At 35.4% G+C, this 16,741-nt stretch overlaps 1 protein-coding gene across 1 annotated transcript; it reads left to right on the plus strand.

Moving 5' to 3' along the window:
• Window positions 1-7,545: 7,545 nt before the first annotated feature.
• guca1ab.2 (guanylate cyclase activator 1Ab.2) lies at window positions 7,546-12,294 on the plus strand. Its single transcript, XM_073844556.1, has 4 exons — window positions 7,546-7,827; window positions 11,321-11,470; window positions 11,565-11,655; window positions 11,733-12,294. The coding sequence occupies exons 1-4, from the start codon at window positions 7,630-7,632 to the stop codon at window positions 11,870-11,872; spliced, it is 579 nt and encodes a 192-aa protein (XP_073700657.1). The 5' UTR covers window positions 7,546-7,629; the 3' UTR covers window positions 11,873-12,294.
• Window positions 12,295-16,741: the final 4,447 nt, after the last annotated feature.

Raw genomic sequence — 16,741 nt, forward strand, 5'->3', positions numbered from 1 at the left:
TATTTGCTGTCACGGTGAACTAGAGTCTCGTTCAGGAATCAAGGGCTAGATTCACTGTGGTAATATTTGCATAAACCTTTACAGTAATTAATATAGAGTGTTTTGATTTTTGACCTGCAAAGGACCTTTTGAACAAGACTTATTCATTCATAGAATAATTTAATGCAATCTCTTTTTATATGTCTTTGTGTTATATATATATAGAAATGTAATAAAATCATAAATTTAAAAATGTAAAATTTAGTAGATGTATTATTTTCTCATTTTGTCAATTTTAAAGGAGTGATATCTAAATCCTCCTATATTAAATGTAAATAGATAAAAGTAAACCCCAGTGTAGTCGGGCAGAGAGTGAGAGCGAGCGGGGCGTGTCCCATCATTCCCAGTCGGCATGGGAACAGAACTCAAACCTGTCCGTCCTGTTCCTCCAGGTTGTCATGGTGATCTAAGAATGTTCAGAATGCGTCGCAGAGTTCCTGTGTTCAGCGGCTCATGTTTTCCCAGGAACGTTGCTCACATGCTTCAGGTGATTTATGATCGATGAGTTTGCATGACGCCTCACGGGCCTCTGCTCGCCCAGCATCATCTTCGCTTTCATCTTGTCAAAACACACTGTTTTTTCATCATTTACTCTCCCTCAAGTTGTTCCAAACCTGTATGAGTTTCTTCTGTTTAGGACAAAAAAAAAAAAAAAAAGATATTTTGAAGAACCAAGGTGTTGACGGTAGCTGTTGACATCCATAGTATTTTTTCCATTCTATGGTCTTCAACTGTTTGGTCTTCAAAACATCTTCTGCAAAGATGTATGTTTGATTTTCGTGGGGACATACCAGCGGACAACAGACATTTAATTGTTTGTGACTTTTCTTTTTGTTTTAAAGATGTTTTCTTTGGATCGCTTGACTACTCAAAAGAGAATATAGAAACATTAATTTGTGTTTCCGGCTCGCTAAATTGCACATACATAAACAAAAAGCTCTAACCTCACCTTCATTCAAAGTTGATCTAGACAAGGACATGGGAACTATCCAAAGTTCTGTTCATCCTAAAGCAGTAAAAAGTGCATCTCTGTTTCCAGAGCCGGATTAAATAAATGCACTACACTAGGCAGGCTGCATTTTTTGGGCCCCCCTCCATCGATGTTATTTATGAATTGAAATCTGAAACTTACCAAAGTTACTAATAAAAGTTAATTCACATTTTACATAGCCTAGTCTTTGGTTACAAATTGGTTGTTTGTATGCCAAAATAAGTCATGTGTTGTATATTAAACAGTCTGTCAGACTATTTTTTGATATTCATTATTTATATGTCACTACACGGCTCTATTAAATGCTATTAAATTATATTCATCTTATCCATTGGGAGTGTCATTGTTAAGGCAGTAGTACCAGTAAATAAACAATAGGTGTCAGTAAACTATGTAAACAGAGCAAACAAGTTTACATTTAATCAACACATTTAATTAAGATTTTCTGCAAAATGCAATAGCAATAGTCGGGGAGAGACGCACACTTCGATTAGACTGGATAAACACATGCAGCATCTTAATTAAGAAAATGGTATTCCTAATAAATGTCTCGAATATTTTGATTATGTCAAATGCTTCTCTTTCTTTTTGGAATCACTAGACACATTTCACTATGTCTTTTCAAATGCCTATAAGTCTGTTTAATTTCCTTAATTATAAAATTTCTAGCTCTGTTTTAAACGTTTATTTAAGCAATAATATATAAATTATCTCATGTTTATGCTTGTTTAAAACCAGGGATTAGAAACGAATTCCAAGTAAAAACTGTATTTTTTCTTTATTTCCAGAGAGTGAAACAAACAAAATGAAACATTACGTAATAAATTCAAGGCACTATAATTTTCTTATTCATTTGATACAACTATTATAGCTATACATAGCTATATTATAGCTATATAACTATATATTTTAAATAAATAATATTAATATATATTATTAATATTATATATTTAAAATTGTCATATTCGTGACTCCTGAATTTCTATATGAAAACTTTTTGAAGTGCATTCGTTATGTTTGTATAAGAAAATTCGTTAACCTATCCTATTAAGTCCATTTAATATTCTTGATAATTTTTAGAAGAAGTTAAAAGTTAAGAAAAAGGAATTAGCTTGTAGTCTATATATATTTAGGGCTATAGGCTAATCTTTTTAACTTTTATTACACTGTAGATCGAAATAAAATAATTCTTGATCATATTTAACATCGTTTCACTGAAATAGTTTAGAGTACTTTGAAAATGAAACTATTTAAAGCTGTATAAAGGAAAGACAAAATAAATCACATCTGTATTTTTCTTGTAATCAAGAACATTTCTTTTGACAAAATTACCTAATTAATCCCAAATGATGTTTGGACAGGGAATGCGTCCCGATCTGAACAAATGATTCGCGAACTCGCACTGAAGCCCCGATCTGAACAAATGATTCGCGAACTCGCACTAAAGCCCCGATCTGAACAAATGATTCGCGAACTCGCACTAAAGCCCCGATCTGAATAAACGATTCGCGAACTCGCACTAAAGCCCCCATCTGAATAAACGATTCGCAAACTCGCACTAAAGCCCCCATCTGAACAAATGATTCGCGAACTCGCACTGAAGCCCCGATCTGAACAAATGATTCGCGAACTCGCACTGAAGCCCCGATCTGAACAAATGATTCGCGAACTCGCACTAAAGCCCCCATCTGAATAAACGATTCGCAAACTCGCACTAAAGCCCCCATCTGAATAAATGATTCGCAAACTCGCACTGAAGCCCCGATCTGAACAAACGATTCGCGAACTCGCACTGAAGCCCCGATCTGAATAAACGATTCGCGAACTCGCACTGAAGCCCCGATCTGAACAAATGATTCGCGAACTCGCACTGAAGCCCCGATCTGAACAAATGATTCGCGAACTCGCACTAAAGCCCCGATCTGAACAAATGATTCGCAAAGTCACACTGAAGCCCCGATCTGAACAAATGATTCGCCAACTCACACTGAAGCCCCGATCTGAACAAATGATTCGCCAACTCACACTGAAGCCCCGATCTGAACAAATGATTTGCGAACTCGCACTGAAGCCCCGATCTGAACAAACGATTCGCGAACTCGCACTGAACCCCCGATCTGAACAAACGATTCGCGAACTCGCACTGAACCCCCGATCTGAACAAACGATTCGCGAACTCGCACTGAACCCCCGATCTGAACAAACGATTCGCGAACTCGCACTGAACCCCCGATCTAAAAATGATTCGCAAAGTCACACTGTTGATTCGCGAACAAATGATTCGCGCCCCGATCTGAAACAAATGAACTCGCACTGAAGACCCGATCTTTCAAGCAATGCCGAATTTTAAAAAGTGAATGACTGTTTTTTTATCTTTATGTTAGTGAATCGCTTAAACGGAATGATCGAAGTCACGAATTTGAATCAGTCGGAGCTGTTCCAGCGTAAATGACTCACTCAGTTGATTAAATTTGTCTGGTCATCCACTTTTCGCATCTTCAGCCATGTTTGCAGGACGCTGTCAGTAGTACTTTAGTCTTTCTGCAATCTTTCTCTCCCTGTAGAAGGCTGAATGCATTCAATAAACACGATAAAAATGTATGCTGAATGCAATTCGTTACCTTGTGTTTTTTAAACACTATTTTCATCTTTTCTATTATGTTAAATGCCATTATAATATTCACTTATGTTGTATATTTGAATATCATAAAACACGAGTAAATTACTTTTTTTTTTAAATTTAACATTAAATTGTTAAATCGAAACACATAAAAAGAGTGTTTGATTATCTCCAAATACACATGCAGGTGTGTTTAACCTTAAATATTACACTAACTGTAATATACTGTAAATACTATATTAGAAAATGTTATCTTTTAAATGGTCAGGATCATTATTGCACATATTATTTAGTACAAAAAAAACTCCTCAAAATATTTACTAATTTTATAAACTATATATTACAATTATTTAATTGAATAAAAGTTACACTTAAGGTACTTTCACTGCCAGAGAGGATGAGAACATATTAATTATGTCTCTTTATCACTCCCCAGAATAAAATGCGATTGTAAAGCGTATTCAGAGAAGTTATCAATCCACAATCAATGCACATTATGTGTTAATAATTACTTGAAATTGCTGCAAATATAGTAAAACTGCTGTCTGTCCTACTTAAACCCTTTCAAACACAGACAGCGCGGAGCTGTTTGGAACTATTGAGAGCTCCATGAACCACGTGACCGTGCGGCGGCGAGATCAAAGCCTGTCGCAACTCTCTTTCTCTATGGCTCTGGCCTGCATTAACTATGAACATTCCATTTGTGTTCATTTGTTACCTGGAGATTCTAGAATGAGTGTGTCGTCACGGTAACAGCTCTATGATGTCATCACAGACACTGAACTCAGATCAGACTCGGAACAGATGCTGATGAACATACAGACAAGCACTGCTGCTGATATAATGGAGATGCAGACTAAAACAGAAACCCAGCAGACTCGGGTAAGAACCTCATTTACATTCAATAATTCTGATATTAGTTTGAGTTACTAAATCCGCATGTATACACACATTGACCAGGCTTTGGTGAAGGCGAGAGACTCCATCAGATCTCCAGCTTCGCCTCCTAACAGTCCCGCTGAGCGTCTCCGAACTCCTCCAGACACCAGCGGAAACTCTCTGAGACCCTTCTACACGGCTCAGAAACCCGCATGTGGCTTCAGCTTCTCCTGGCACACGGACCACAGACGCAAACGTAATGGCCTGCAGGCCTGCAACCCGGTGATGTGGAGGAGCCAGTGTGTGTCCAAACCACAATAAACCTGCATTCACTCACTGCTTAACATCTGTGTCACTTCACTCCGCTTTATAGGGTTATTTATAGCTCATAGAGCTCTCATAAATGAGTATTTTCTGTTAATGTTTAATTAGGTTGTCACTTAAAAACTTTCATGCAAAGTTTGGAGGAACAGATAGAAGGATAGACAGAGGATAGACAGATAGACAGATAGATATACAATAGATAGATAGATGGATGGATGGATAGATAGATAATAGACGATAGACAGAAGATAGATAAAGAGATGGATGGATAGACATTCATATTGCTTCTAGATGTTCCTACACTTGGAGTGGAGTTAAACTGTGGCAAATTAATTTGAATGAGTCTGATTTAGAAAGGCACACACCTCTCAGAAAAGGTCTAACAGCTGAAAATGCAAAATTTCAGTGTTTTACTTTTAATAAATTTGTAAAATTTACACTCCATACACCATAATAATGACAAAGCAAAAACCAGATGTGCGAATTTTACAAATTTATTAAAAATAAAACGCTGAAATAAGTACATTGCATAAGTATTCATACCCTTAACTCAGTACATAGTTGAAGCACCTTTACAGCCTCAAGTCTTTTTGGGTCTGATGTGACAAGCTTTGCACATCTGCATTTGGCAATTATCTGCCATTCTTTGCCTCACCTTTTCTCCTCTCAAGTTTGGATGGGGGCTGGCAGACACTTTCTAGAGTCCTAATTGTTCCAATTGTCTTCCATTATGGAGAATGCTTCTGTCAACCTTCAATGCAGCAGATTTGTTTCTGAACTCTTCTCTAGATCATCGCCTTAACACAAGTCTGTCACTGAGCTCTACAGGCAGTTATCTTGACCTCAGGACTTGGTTTTTGCTCTGATATGCATTTTCAGCTGTTGGACCTTTTCTGAGAGGTGTGTGTCTTTCTAAATCAGACTCATTCAAATGAATTTGCCACAGTTTAACTCCACTCCAAGTGTAGGAACATCTAGAAGCAATATGAATGCTCCTGAGATACATTTCATGTGTCCCAGAAAAGGGTATGAATACTTATGCAACGGGATCTTTTCAGTTTTTTATAAACTGAAAAGATAAATAAATAGATGGATGGATAGAGATAGATAAATGGGTAGATGGGTAGATAGACGATATATGGCTAGACAGATAGATAGATAGATAGATAGATAGATAGATAGATAGATAGATGGGCAGATAGACGATTGATGGATAAATTAATGGATAGATTGATGGATAGACAAACAGATAGAGAGATGGATGGATGGATGGATGGATAGATAGATGGGTAGATAGACGATATATGGATAGACAAACAGAGAGAAACAGAGGGATAGATAGAGATAGATAGATAGATGGGCAGATATACAATAGATGGATAGATTGATGGATAGACAAACAGATAGAGAGATGGATGGATGGATGGATGGATAGATAGATGGGTAGATAGACGATATATGGATAGACAAACAGAGAGAAACAGAGGGATAGATAGAGATAGATAGATGGGTAGATAGACGATGGATAAACAAACATATAGATAGATGGATGGATGGATGGATAGATAGACAGATAGAGAGATGGATGGATGGATGGATGGATAGATAGATGGGTAGATAGACGATATATGGATAGACAAACAGAGAGAAACAGAGGGATAGATAGAGATAGATAGATAGATGGGCAGATATACAATAGATGGATAGATTGATGGATAGATTGATGGATAGACAAACAGATAGAGAGATGGATGGATGGATGGATAGATAGATGGGTAGATAGACGATATATGGATAGACAAACATATAGATAGATGGATGGATGGATGGATAGATAGACAGATAGAGAGATGGATGGATGGATGGATGGATAGATAGATGGGTAGATAGACGATATATGGATAGACAAACAGAGAGAAACAGAGGGATAGATAGAGATAGATAGATAGATGGGCAGATATACAATAGATGGATAGATTGATGGATAGACAAACAGATAGAGAGATGGATGGATGGATGGATAGATAGATGGGTAGATAGACGATATATGGATAGACAAACATATAGATAGATGGATGGATGGATGGATAGATAGACAGATAGAGAGATGGATGGATGGATGGATGGATAGATAGATGGGTAGATAGACGATATATGGATAGACAAACAGAGAGAAACAGAGGGATAGATAGAGATAGATAGATGGGTAGATAGACGATATATGGCTAGACAAACAGATAGATAGACAGAGGGATGGATAGATGATAGATAACTAAATAGATGGATGGATAGACAAATAGATAGATAGATGGATGATAGATAGATAGATAGATAGATAGATAGATAGATAGATAGATAGATAGATGGATAGATAGACAGACAGATGATAGATAAATTAATAAATAAATAGATAGATATATGATAGATCTGTCTGTTGGTCTAACGGTCTGTCTGTCTCAGAATGAACCAATGGTATCCATGCACAAACATCAGGCTAATGTTCTGTTTGTTTGACAGACAGACAGTCAGAGGTCGTGATGTCAGGTCAGTAGGTTGTGCTGACACACTCTATTTAGGGTTCCCTGTAAGCAGGAGGTAATTCGCTGTATTTTCCAGAGCGGAAAAGAACAGCAGGCAATGACGTCAGTGGTAATTGGACGGGACACCCTCATCCTCGCCCTGTCCCGCACACTGAGCTGAGCCCGTGTGTCAGTGTGTGTCGGAGCGTGGAAGCGGTGACTGCTCTCTCCTGAAGCTCCGGCGCTGCAGCGGCATCATGGGAAACTCATCCAGCATGACTGTGAAGGAGCTGAGCGCGTGTCAGTCTCATCAGTGGTACCGCAAGTTCATGACAGAGTGTCCGTCCGGCCAGCTTACCTTCTACGAGTTCAAGAAGTTCTTCGGCCTGAAGAATTTGACGGAAAAGTCAAACGAGTACGTCAACACCATGTTCAAGACGTTCGACATTAACGACGTAAGACAATCCGTTATTATTCTACTTACTGTTTACTGTTTTACTAAATGTTGCTGTTATACTTGTGCATATTTATATCATTCTCATAGTTGTTAAAATCTGTCATTTACTCACCCTCATGGTGACGGTACCCATTGACTTCCATAGTATTTTTCTTCTTACTATAAAAGTCAATGGCTACTGTCAACTTGGTTACCAACACAATGGAAGATTTGTTGAAGAATGCTGATTACCAAATTGTTAATGGTGTGAAAAAAAAATTCTATAGAAGTCAATGGGTACCGTCAATTGTTTGTTTAACAACATTCTTCAAAATATCAATTTGCATTTATTTGGATTTATATCAGGTTAAAGTTGCGTTGATAATTAGGTCAGTTTATTGAGTATAAAAACCTGATTCTTTAATGCACTCCAAACAAAACAAAACAGATAAATGATGTGCATTGTAAAAAGTGCTATACAAATGCTTAAACTGAACTAAAACAATATAAAGATGTGAGGGTTAAATTCATGAACTCATTGTCCAGTGTTCGCCTCACGTCCCTTCTGCTTCGGTTCAGCTGAGGATTGTGGGTAACGAGATCTGTGTTAATATAGTAAACTCAGGCCAAAAAGCAGCGCTGCAGAAGGTCAGAGATCATCTTTAAGACCTAGTAGATCCTGTAATCTTGTTAACTCAGGAGTTTATACACTGATTGCTCTACTTTATTTCTGAGCACGGCACTTCCATTCACGTCATTACACTTTCCATGAAAAATACGAGGCTGTCTAGATTGTTAGCGACATCAATTACAGCCTTATTGCTCATAGTGACATTAAACTGCATATTTAAAACAAAAAGACCTGATTCATTCTGGCCATTTCAATGTGTGAATTACTCAAGTGCATTTTGATTTTAAATGGAAAATTAGGGTCAGACCATTTGTACAAAAGCTAAATCTGGAATCTGACGGTGCAAAAAAAAAAAAAAAAAAAAAAAAATCGAAATATTGAGAAAATCACCTTCTTGATATAAAAAAAAATTAAGTTTTGATATATTTACAATAGGAAATTTACAAAATATCTTCATGAAACATGATTTTTACTTAATATCCTAATGTTTTTTTTTTTTGGCATAAAAGAAAAACGATGATTTTGATCCATACAATGTATTTTTGGCTATTGATATAAATATACCTGTGCTACTCAAGACTAGTTTTGTGCTCCAGGGTCACACATTTGTTATAAATCTTAACTCATTAACTGTCAGAATCCCACTAACAGCTTGCCACTCTTTTTTAATTGCCCTTTCCATTAACATGTATTCCACTAATCATCCTAAATTAAATAATCAATCAAAACCTCAAACACTCAAAATCCATCCTGCGGAAACCATTTAGAAATTAGACATTGGATTACTGTGGAAATGTAACTTTAAAACCTTTGAGTTGGCTCCTCCCCCTAGTAAGCAGTGCTAAGTGTCATTTTACAAAATTTACTACAATATTCTATAATCAAAACGCTTTCTAATCTTGACAAAACACTAGTTTGAAAAGTCTGAAGTTTCTGTTTTTGGTGACAAGTAATATTCTGACAGAAATTTGTCAATTTTTCTCAATTTTTGTGATATCAACTTCAAATTTGGAGCATAACCTAGTTAGACATGTGGCTTTGATTTTAGATTACAAAATATTTAGTAAAACACCTATTTTATATAAAATAGCATTTTTAGTACAGTATATTTCTTCAATTTTACACTTTGATGATTTGAAAAAAAAAATTACACACCGAGATACTAGCAATCATCTTTAATTCTTAAAGTGCAAAAGTGCTCACTTTTGCACTTTAAGAATAAAGACGATTGCTAGTATCTCGGTGTGTAATTTTTTGGCGCACTTTACAATATGCCAAACTTTACATTACGGCACACAAAATGCCAAACTTTATATTATGGTGTACTTTACAATATGCCAAACTTTACATTACAGCGCACTTTACAATATGGCAAACTTTATATTATGGTGTACTTTACAGTATGCCAAACTTTACATTATGGCGCACTTTACAATATGCCAAACTTTATATTACGGTATACTTTACTATATACCAAACTTTACATTACGGCACACTTCACAATATGATGTACTTTACAATATGCCAAACTTTATATTATTCTTAAAAAGAATTACATGCCGAGATACTAGCAATCTTCTTTTATTCTTAAAGTGCAAAAGTGCTCAGTGCACATTAAAATAAAATAAAAATAAATAAAACGTGTGAGACCGAAACATCTGATTTTAATATGCACCAAGCACTTTATTTGCATACTTTACTTTACGGCGCACTTTACAATATGCCAAACTTAACATTACGGCACACAATATGCCAAACTTCATATTATGGTGTTTTTTTACAATATGGCAAACTTTACATTACTGCACAATTTACAGTATTGTGTAATTCACAATATGCCAAACTTTATATTATAACGCACTTTACAATATGCCAAACTTTACATTACGGTGCACTTTACAATATGCCAAACTTTATATTATGGTATACTTTACAATATGATGTACTTTACAATATGCCAAACTTTATATTATGGCGTACTTTATAGTATGCCAAACTTTACATTACGGTGCACTTTACAATATGCCAAACTTTATATTATGGTATACTTTACAATATGATGTACTTTACAATATGCCAAACTTTATATTATGGCGTACTTTATAGTATGCCAAACTTTACATTACGGTGCACTTTACAATATGCCAAACTTTATATTATGGTATACTTTATAGTATGCCAAACTTTACATTACGGTGCACTTTACAATATGCCAAACTTTATATTATGGTGTACTTTATAGTATGCCAAACTTTACATTACGGTGCACTTTACAATATGCCAAACTTTATATTATGGTATACTTTACAATATGATGTACTTTACAATATGCCAAACTTTATATTATGGCGTACTTTACAATTTGCCAAACTTTACATTACGGCGCACTTTACAATATGCCGTACTTTGCAATATGCCGAACTTTATATTATGGTGTATTTTACTATATAACAAACTTTACATTACGGCACACTTTACAGTATGCCAAAATTTATATTATGGCATCCTTTACAATATGATGTACTTTACAATATGTCAAACTTTACATTACGGTGCACTTTACAGTATGCCATACTTTACATTACAACAAACTTTAGAGAAACTTCAACCTGATTATTTACAGATAGCAATGTAACAATAGTTCATATTTTAAAAAATCTTTTCAGGAAGAACAAGAATCATTAGACATTAAAAGATGACATAATTTTACCAATATTTGACATTTTATTTTCACAAAAAATATTTGAAACATTTAAAGTAGACATTTGACTTGCATTTATATGCTTTCTAAGTATATAAAATCACTTTTGCTCATTTAATGTGGAGACTGATCGTAACTGTTGCCAGTGTGCTAATTTGATATGTATTATTATGTCATCAGGATGGCTGTATTGATTTCATGGAGTATGTGGCTGCTCTGAGTTTGGTTCTGAAGGGTGAAGTTCAGCAGAAACTGCGCTGGTACTTCAAACTGTTTGATGTGGATGGCAGCGGCTGCATCGACCGCGAGGAGCTGCTGCTCATCTTCAAGGTATCCTGATCAATTCTGTGCTTTCTGTGTTTGTCTTCAGCGCCATCTACTGGTGACATGGATTAAACCACTAAAAGTTGTTTTTCTGCTCCAGGCCATTCAAGCCATTAACGGAGTAGAGCAGGAGTTTACTGCTGATGAACTGACCGACATGGTGTTTAAGAAGATCGACGTTAACGGAGACGGTAATCTGTCTATCTGTGTATTCTGTTTTAATATGCAAATAAAGTGGTGTGATTTACAGATGTGTTGGTGTGTTTAGGTGAACTGTCTCTGGATGAGTTCATAGAGGGAATCCAGGCGGATGAGCTTCTGACAGTGATGTTGACCCAGAGTCTGGATCTGACTCATATCGTCAGTAATATCTACACAGACATCGACTCTGAGCAGCAGCTCAATTGACCCCAGACCAGCCCGACATCAGGGTGCCAAACCGCAGGAAGACGATGAGCGTTTCTGAACTCTAAAGCTGTTGATTAAGCATTGACCAAAGAGCTTTAAACCCTCACAGTGTTAATAGTGTTCATCTGCATTTCAGCAGCATGATTGTTCCCTGTAATCGCACAGAATAACTGAGACTAGAGCAAATGCTTTATTTAAGTGCACTTATGTAGGTTTTATTTAAGATATTAAAACCACAGGTTTGAGACAAACCTGTAAATCGCAATGTTTCTTTAGTCCTGCAAGAACTCGATCTTGATATTACTCAGTAGGCCTATTATTATTATTGTTATAGATGTGAAATATTGTATTAAGCATTTCTAATGTTACTGTAATTTTACACTTTACTCATTTTAAAAATAAAACATGAAAAGTGTTCTTTGTATACTGAATAATAACAATCAACCTCCATATATATTTTGACATGATCTACTTAAGGGGTTACCTGTGCAATAAATAACACCGATTTATGTTATATTTTATGTTGCAAATATAACATAATTTTTTTTTTTTTTTTTTTTTTAAAGATATACTTAAAAGTATATCTTTTACTTGAAGCGCGAAAATTCAAAGGTTCTGGTTCAGGAGTGCTTATGTCACACGCGTGACCAAACCTGATTGGTTCACTTTAGAGCATTCGTTTGCTAGTATTGATGTGCTCAGTGTATGTGGGTTAACTAATAATTAAATTAATTAATTAACCCACATAAAATTAATACGGTTAAATAACATAGAGCGATCGCGTCTCTTCAGAGGATTTAGAGGATTTGAAGTCGATTCATATGGATTGCGATGTTTTATTTAACTTTTTGAAACGTGAACCTGTTCGGATGGACACATCTGTCTGGTTTTATTAAAATGCCTCAGGTTTTGTTTCGAAGATGAAGTCTTCATGGGCTGATTTGGAACAGCATGAGGGTGAGTAATTTTGTACAAACAAAATTCAGTTGAAAATGAAGTGATATGTTTATTTTTTATCCTGTTTCAAATCAGTAATTGTAATGTGTACAAGTATCATGTACAAAGTACAGTTTAAAACTTCATTAAACGCTTTTCCACAGACTATAGACAAGACAGAATATAATATAACCGTTCTGTGCGTGTGTACTTAGATCATATTAATCAGCATTAGAGCGCCACCCTCTGGCCAGATTACGCAAAGACACTAAACCTCTTCCAAGTGCGTCTTCAGGTATGACCCTAGTCAGCTTTCGTCTGTCCGTGTTTTTCTTTCGATTTTGAAAGGAATTTTTGTACAGGTGTTAAAATGGCGTCAGGTAAGAATTTAATACAAATATATGCAGCCACACTTCCTCAATGATTTCTGAATTATTTATGAAGTATTACCCAGTATATAGTTGTTTACTTGGTTTAGTTTATTAAATTGTGTTTCACTGGGCTCTTACATTAGTTTAATCATGTCATTGAACACCAGGAAGAAACTAAACTTCTGCGTGATGTTTCCTTTATTAATCTGCGATCATTTCCACTTTGATAGCCTGTTTATAATATGGATGTAATTTCCATATTATAGTCGTATACACAGTCGATTTTCTGAGGATAACGAAAATCATAGTTTCACCAGTCAATTTCTTTTGATCTGTGTGTCGTCAGCACACGTACTGTACTCAATTATTTAATATAGCCACTGCAAACATTCACAGTTTTATAGTATACACACACACACACACACACACACACACACGTGTATATATATATATATATATATATATATATATAATTTCTGATCTGTTTTCTCTCTCTGTGTGTAATTTTTCTTCTCTAGCCGCAGCAGGTAGACATAGTCCAGAACATGATCGTCCTAACAGTAAGTAAATTAAAGCACTGTGTAGATTACTGACATATTGTAATCTGTTACTGATTCTAAATTACATGACAAAAATTGTAGTTAGTAATGTAATCCATTACAATACACATTTTAGGTAGTTTACACATTTTACTTTATATAACATAACATTTTAGATTACTTTTGCTACTTTTGTTGTTACTCATTTATCAAATTGATTCAAATGAGATAATATTACCATACTGACATAAAAATCCAAAGAGTAAGAAAATGTATTCTGCTTATTGTTGTTACATCATGAAGAGCTTTAAACAATATATCACGTCAGGGTTTCCCAAACTTGTGTTTGTGAAGGAACTGCAGGGCCTTTGAGTTTAATGAAAAAAAAAAATACACCATAAAAATGTTAAATCAAAATAAATACTTTTTAAAATCAAATTAAAAAACACACACAGAATGTTTAATATTTTATTAGTTTACTTGCATGTCATGTGACCTTAGCCAACTTTAGTGAACCAATTAACATGCAAATGTGATAATTATTGAAATATGTATTTTAAATTCTCAAGGGTACTTAAAGGTAAATATATTAGGTGAAAGAGGATCAGATGACAATACAGTTTATTAATCTGTGCATTATAATGTGTTAAAAATCAAGAGCATTCCAGAGACATGAAAAAACATGGTAAAATAACCTATGGATTGATAATTCAATGAAAATGAATGTGTTAATCAGTAGTTCATGCAACCCTTCTTAAACCTGAAATGATTTATGTAAATCAGGCAAATAAGTCAAAGTAAGTCAAATCAATGACATCAGACACTATACAGTACTTTAATACAGTAGCCTATCAAGCAAAGCTCATATCAGCAGATGTAACATTCCACATTAAATTTTTTATTAAAAAAAGACAAACATTTTTATCTTATAAACTATTAAGCTTCCAAACTTACTTTTATATTAACATTTGTTGCCATGACTTTGATCATATATTTTTTTCTGTGACACATCTATACACAAATACAGCTTTCATGAAGAAACCGTGAAAAAGCGAGAGAGTCAGCAGCAACTGTGTCGCATTCTTATACCTTGATCTTTTAAATACTCTTTTTGTGGATCAAAACAAATGCTTAACCCATAAGAACCCGGACCGGTTTCTCCTTAAAGGAAAATTATAAGGCATATAATACAGACCAAATGGCCAACTTATAACATGTTTCTGCAGTTGTTTTTGAAATGCAACCCTTCTTTGTGAAAGATCTGTAATGTTACTTATATGTGACATTGGGCGTTTATAATAAAACTTTCAATGATTCAATGTACATTAAACATAAAACTTGAAGAAAAAAATATTTGTGCCTTGTAACATTGACTAAGGGACCAACCCCCCCCCCCCCTTTTTCCTCAGCCCCCATTCAAAATACATTCCCGCTGCTATGACTGTGTAGTATAGTAATATAGTAGTAATTTTGTACTTTCTCCTGTTTTATTGTTGGTTTTCTCTTTTCTGATCAAAAAGCAACAACCATCAATTCAATATCTACTATTTCTTGAATATTATGAAATTCAAGATGGCCATAAAAAGCTAATTAGATGAATATATTTACACCCCACATAAACTGTCAGTCATGCCCAACATTTTTCTAATTCACAGTAGATGTTTATCTTTAAGACCTTTCAGACCACAAGATTTTGATATCTTGACGTGAAAATACAGCATTTGAAAAAAAATCCCTGGCACCTAAAGGGTTAATCATTGCGGAAATCATGGCACCTTTACGCCTGATATCAAATGCTTCTGCAGATTTGTCGTATTAGCCTACTATAGGATTTCACCTGAGCATTGCAAATCATGCATAGGCCTATAGAGAATGGAATCTATGTCACTGCGCACTGCATTTTGGGTAGTCATGGCCATGTTTGGGGACGCGCTAAGTAGCGTACAATGACAACAAATACAAATCACCAGAGGAAAAAACTGCTACATTTGCGTTAATATTTTAAAGAGCTGCTTGCATTTGCTTAGAGTAAGTGGACTAATATTTGAATCCCTTGCATTCATTCAAGCGCTCAGTCATGTGGCCAGAACACCACACATACATTAAATGGCATGATATATCTACTAGATAAAATAAGCACACTATAGTTTGATCTCAGCCAGTTGATCATGTAAGCAACCCACCGCTCTGCACATTTTGTGTATCTATTACAACTACATACGTTTGTGCTATTCGACCGTAAATTACTGCCCTGCGGACATCACGGGTTATTCCGGAATGATTCCAGTTTGAAAGGAACCTATATGTTCCATTTAAAGTGCATTAAAGTGTGCGGGACATGGATTTAAATTATTTACAGAGAGCTATATTATTACACACTTCTCTAGTTTCATCTAAGATGCACTTTTGCAGTGTAAATGCGTGAATGAATGTTCTGAATTTAAGCAAAATTGCGGTTCAGAAATCAATAATATTGTGAAAGCATTACACCAAATCAATTTTACTGGACTTAAATACAAGAACTATGAATCAGTGGTTGCTTTATGAACACTGAGAGTGATAGTAACGAGCTGTATCACGCATAACATTCTTAAACATGTTTTGTACATTATTCATAGCGTGAGCACTTACACATTCAAGTGGATCAGGGATTAAAATCTGTTATAACCCTAGACTGTTAAAAAAGATGGACGACGCATCTCCGCTTCATACCATATAGGAAAGTGAAGCCAATTCATCTTAATATGGCTGCTGCCATCTTGGGGGAAATTACGTCATTTTGAGCCAGATTCTGCGCAGTAGAGGTTCGTTTGGAGCGAGAGTCTGCGCAGTAGCGTCGTGAGGTGGAGCCGCGGTATCAAAATCCCGCCCAAACTCCCGCAGACCCAATCGCTTAAGCCCCTGATGTTTTGCCAAAAGCCCCTTATCTTTTTGAAGATGGACCATTCGCTTTACAAAAAAAATGTTTTTTACATTTTTATTTGTTCTCCAAGTAGCTACTAGAAATCAAACTGTCCATGATG

This window comes from Garra rufa, chromosome 7 (assembly GCF_049309525.1).
Source record: "Garra rufa chromosome 7, GarRuf1.0, whole genome shotgun sequence".
Taxonomy (NCBI): domain Eukaryota; kingdom Metazoa; phylum Chordata; class Actinopteri; order Cypriniformes; family Cyprinidae; genus Garra; species Garra rufa.

Coding starts and splice junctions, on each gene's coding strand:
- guca1ab.2 (XM_073844556.1), top strand. CDS start 7,630: ATGGGAAACTCATCCAGCATGACTGTGAAGGAGCTGAGCGCGTGTCAG. Junction 11,471..11,564: donor AGCTGCTGCTCATCTTCAAG/GTATCCTGATCA, acceptor TTTCTGCTCCAG/GCCATTCAAGCCATTAACGG. Junction 11,656..11,732: donor GATCGACGTTAACGGAGACG/GTAATCTGTCTA, acceptor TGGTGTGTTTAG/GTGAACTGTCTCTGGATGAG.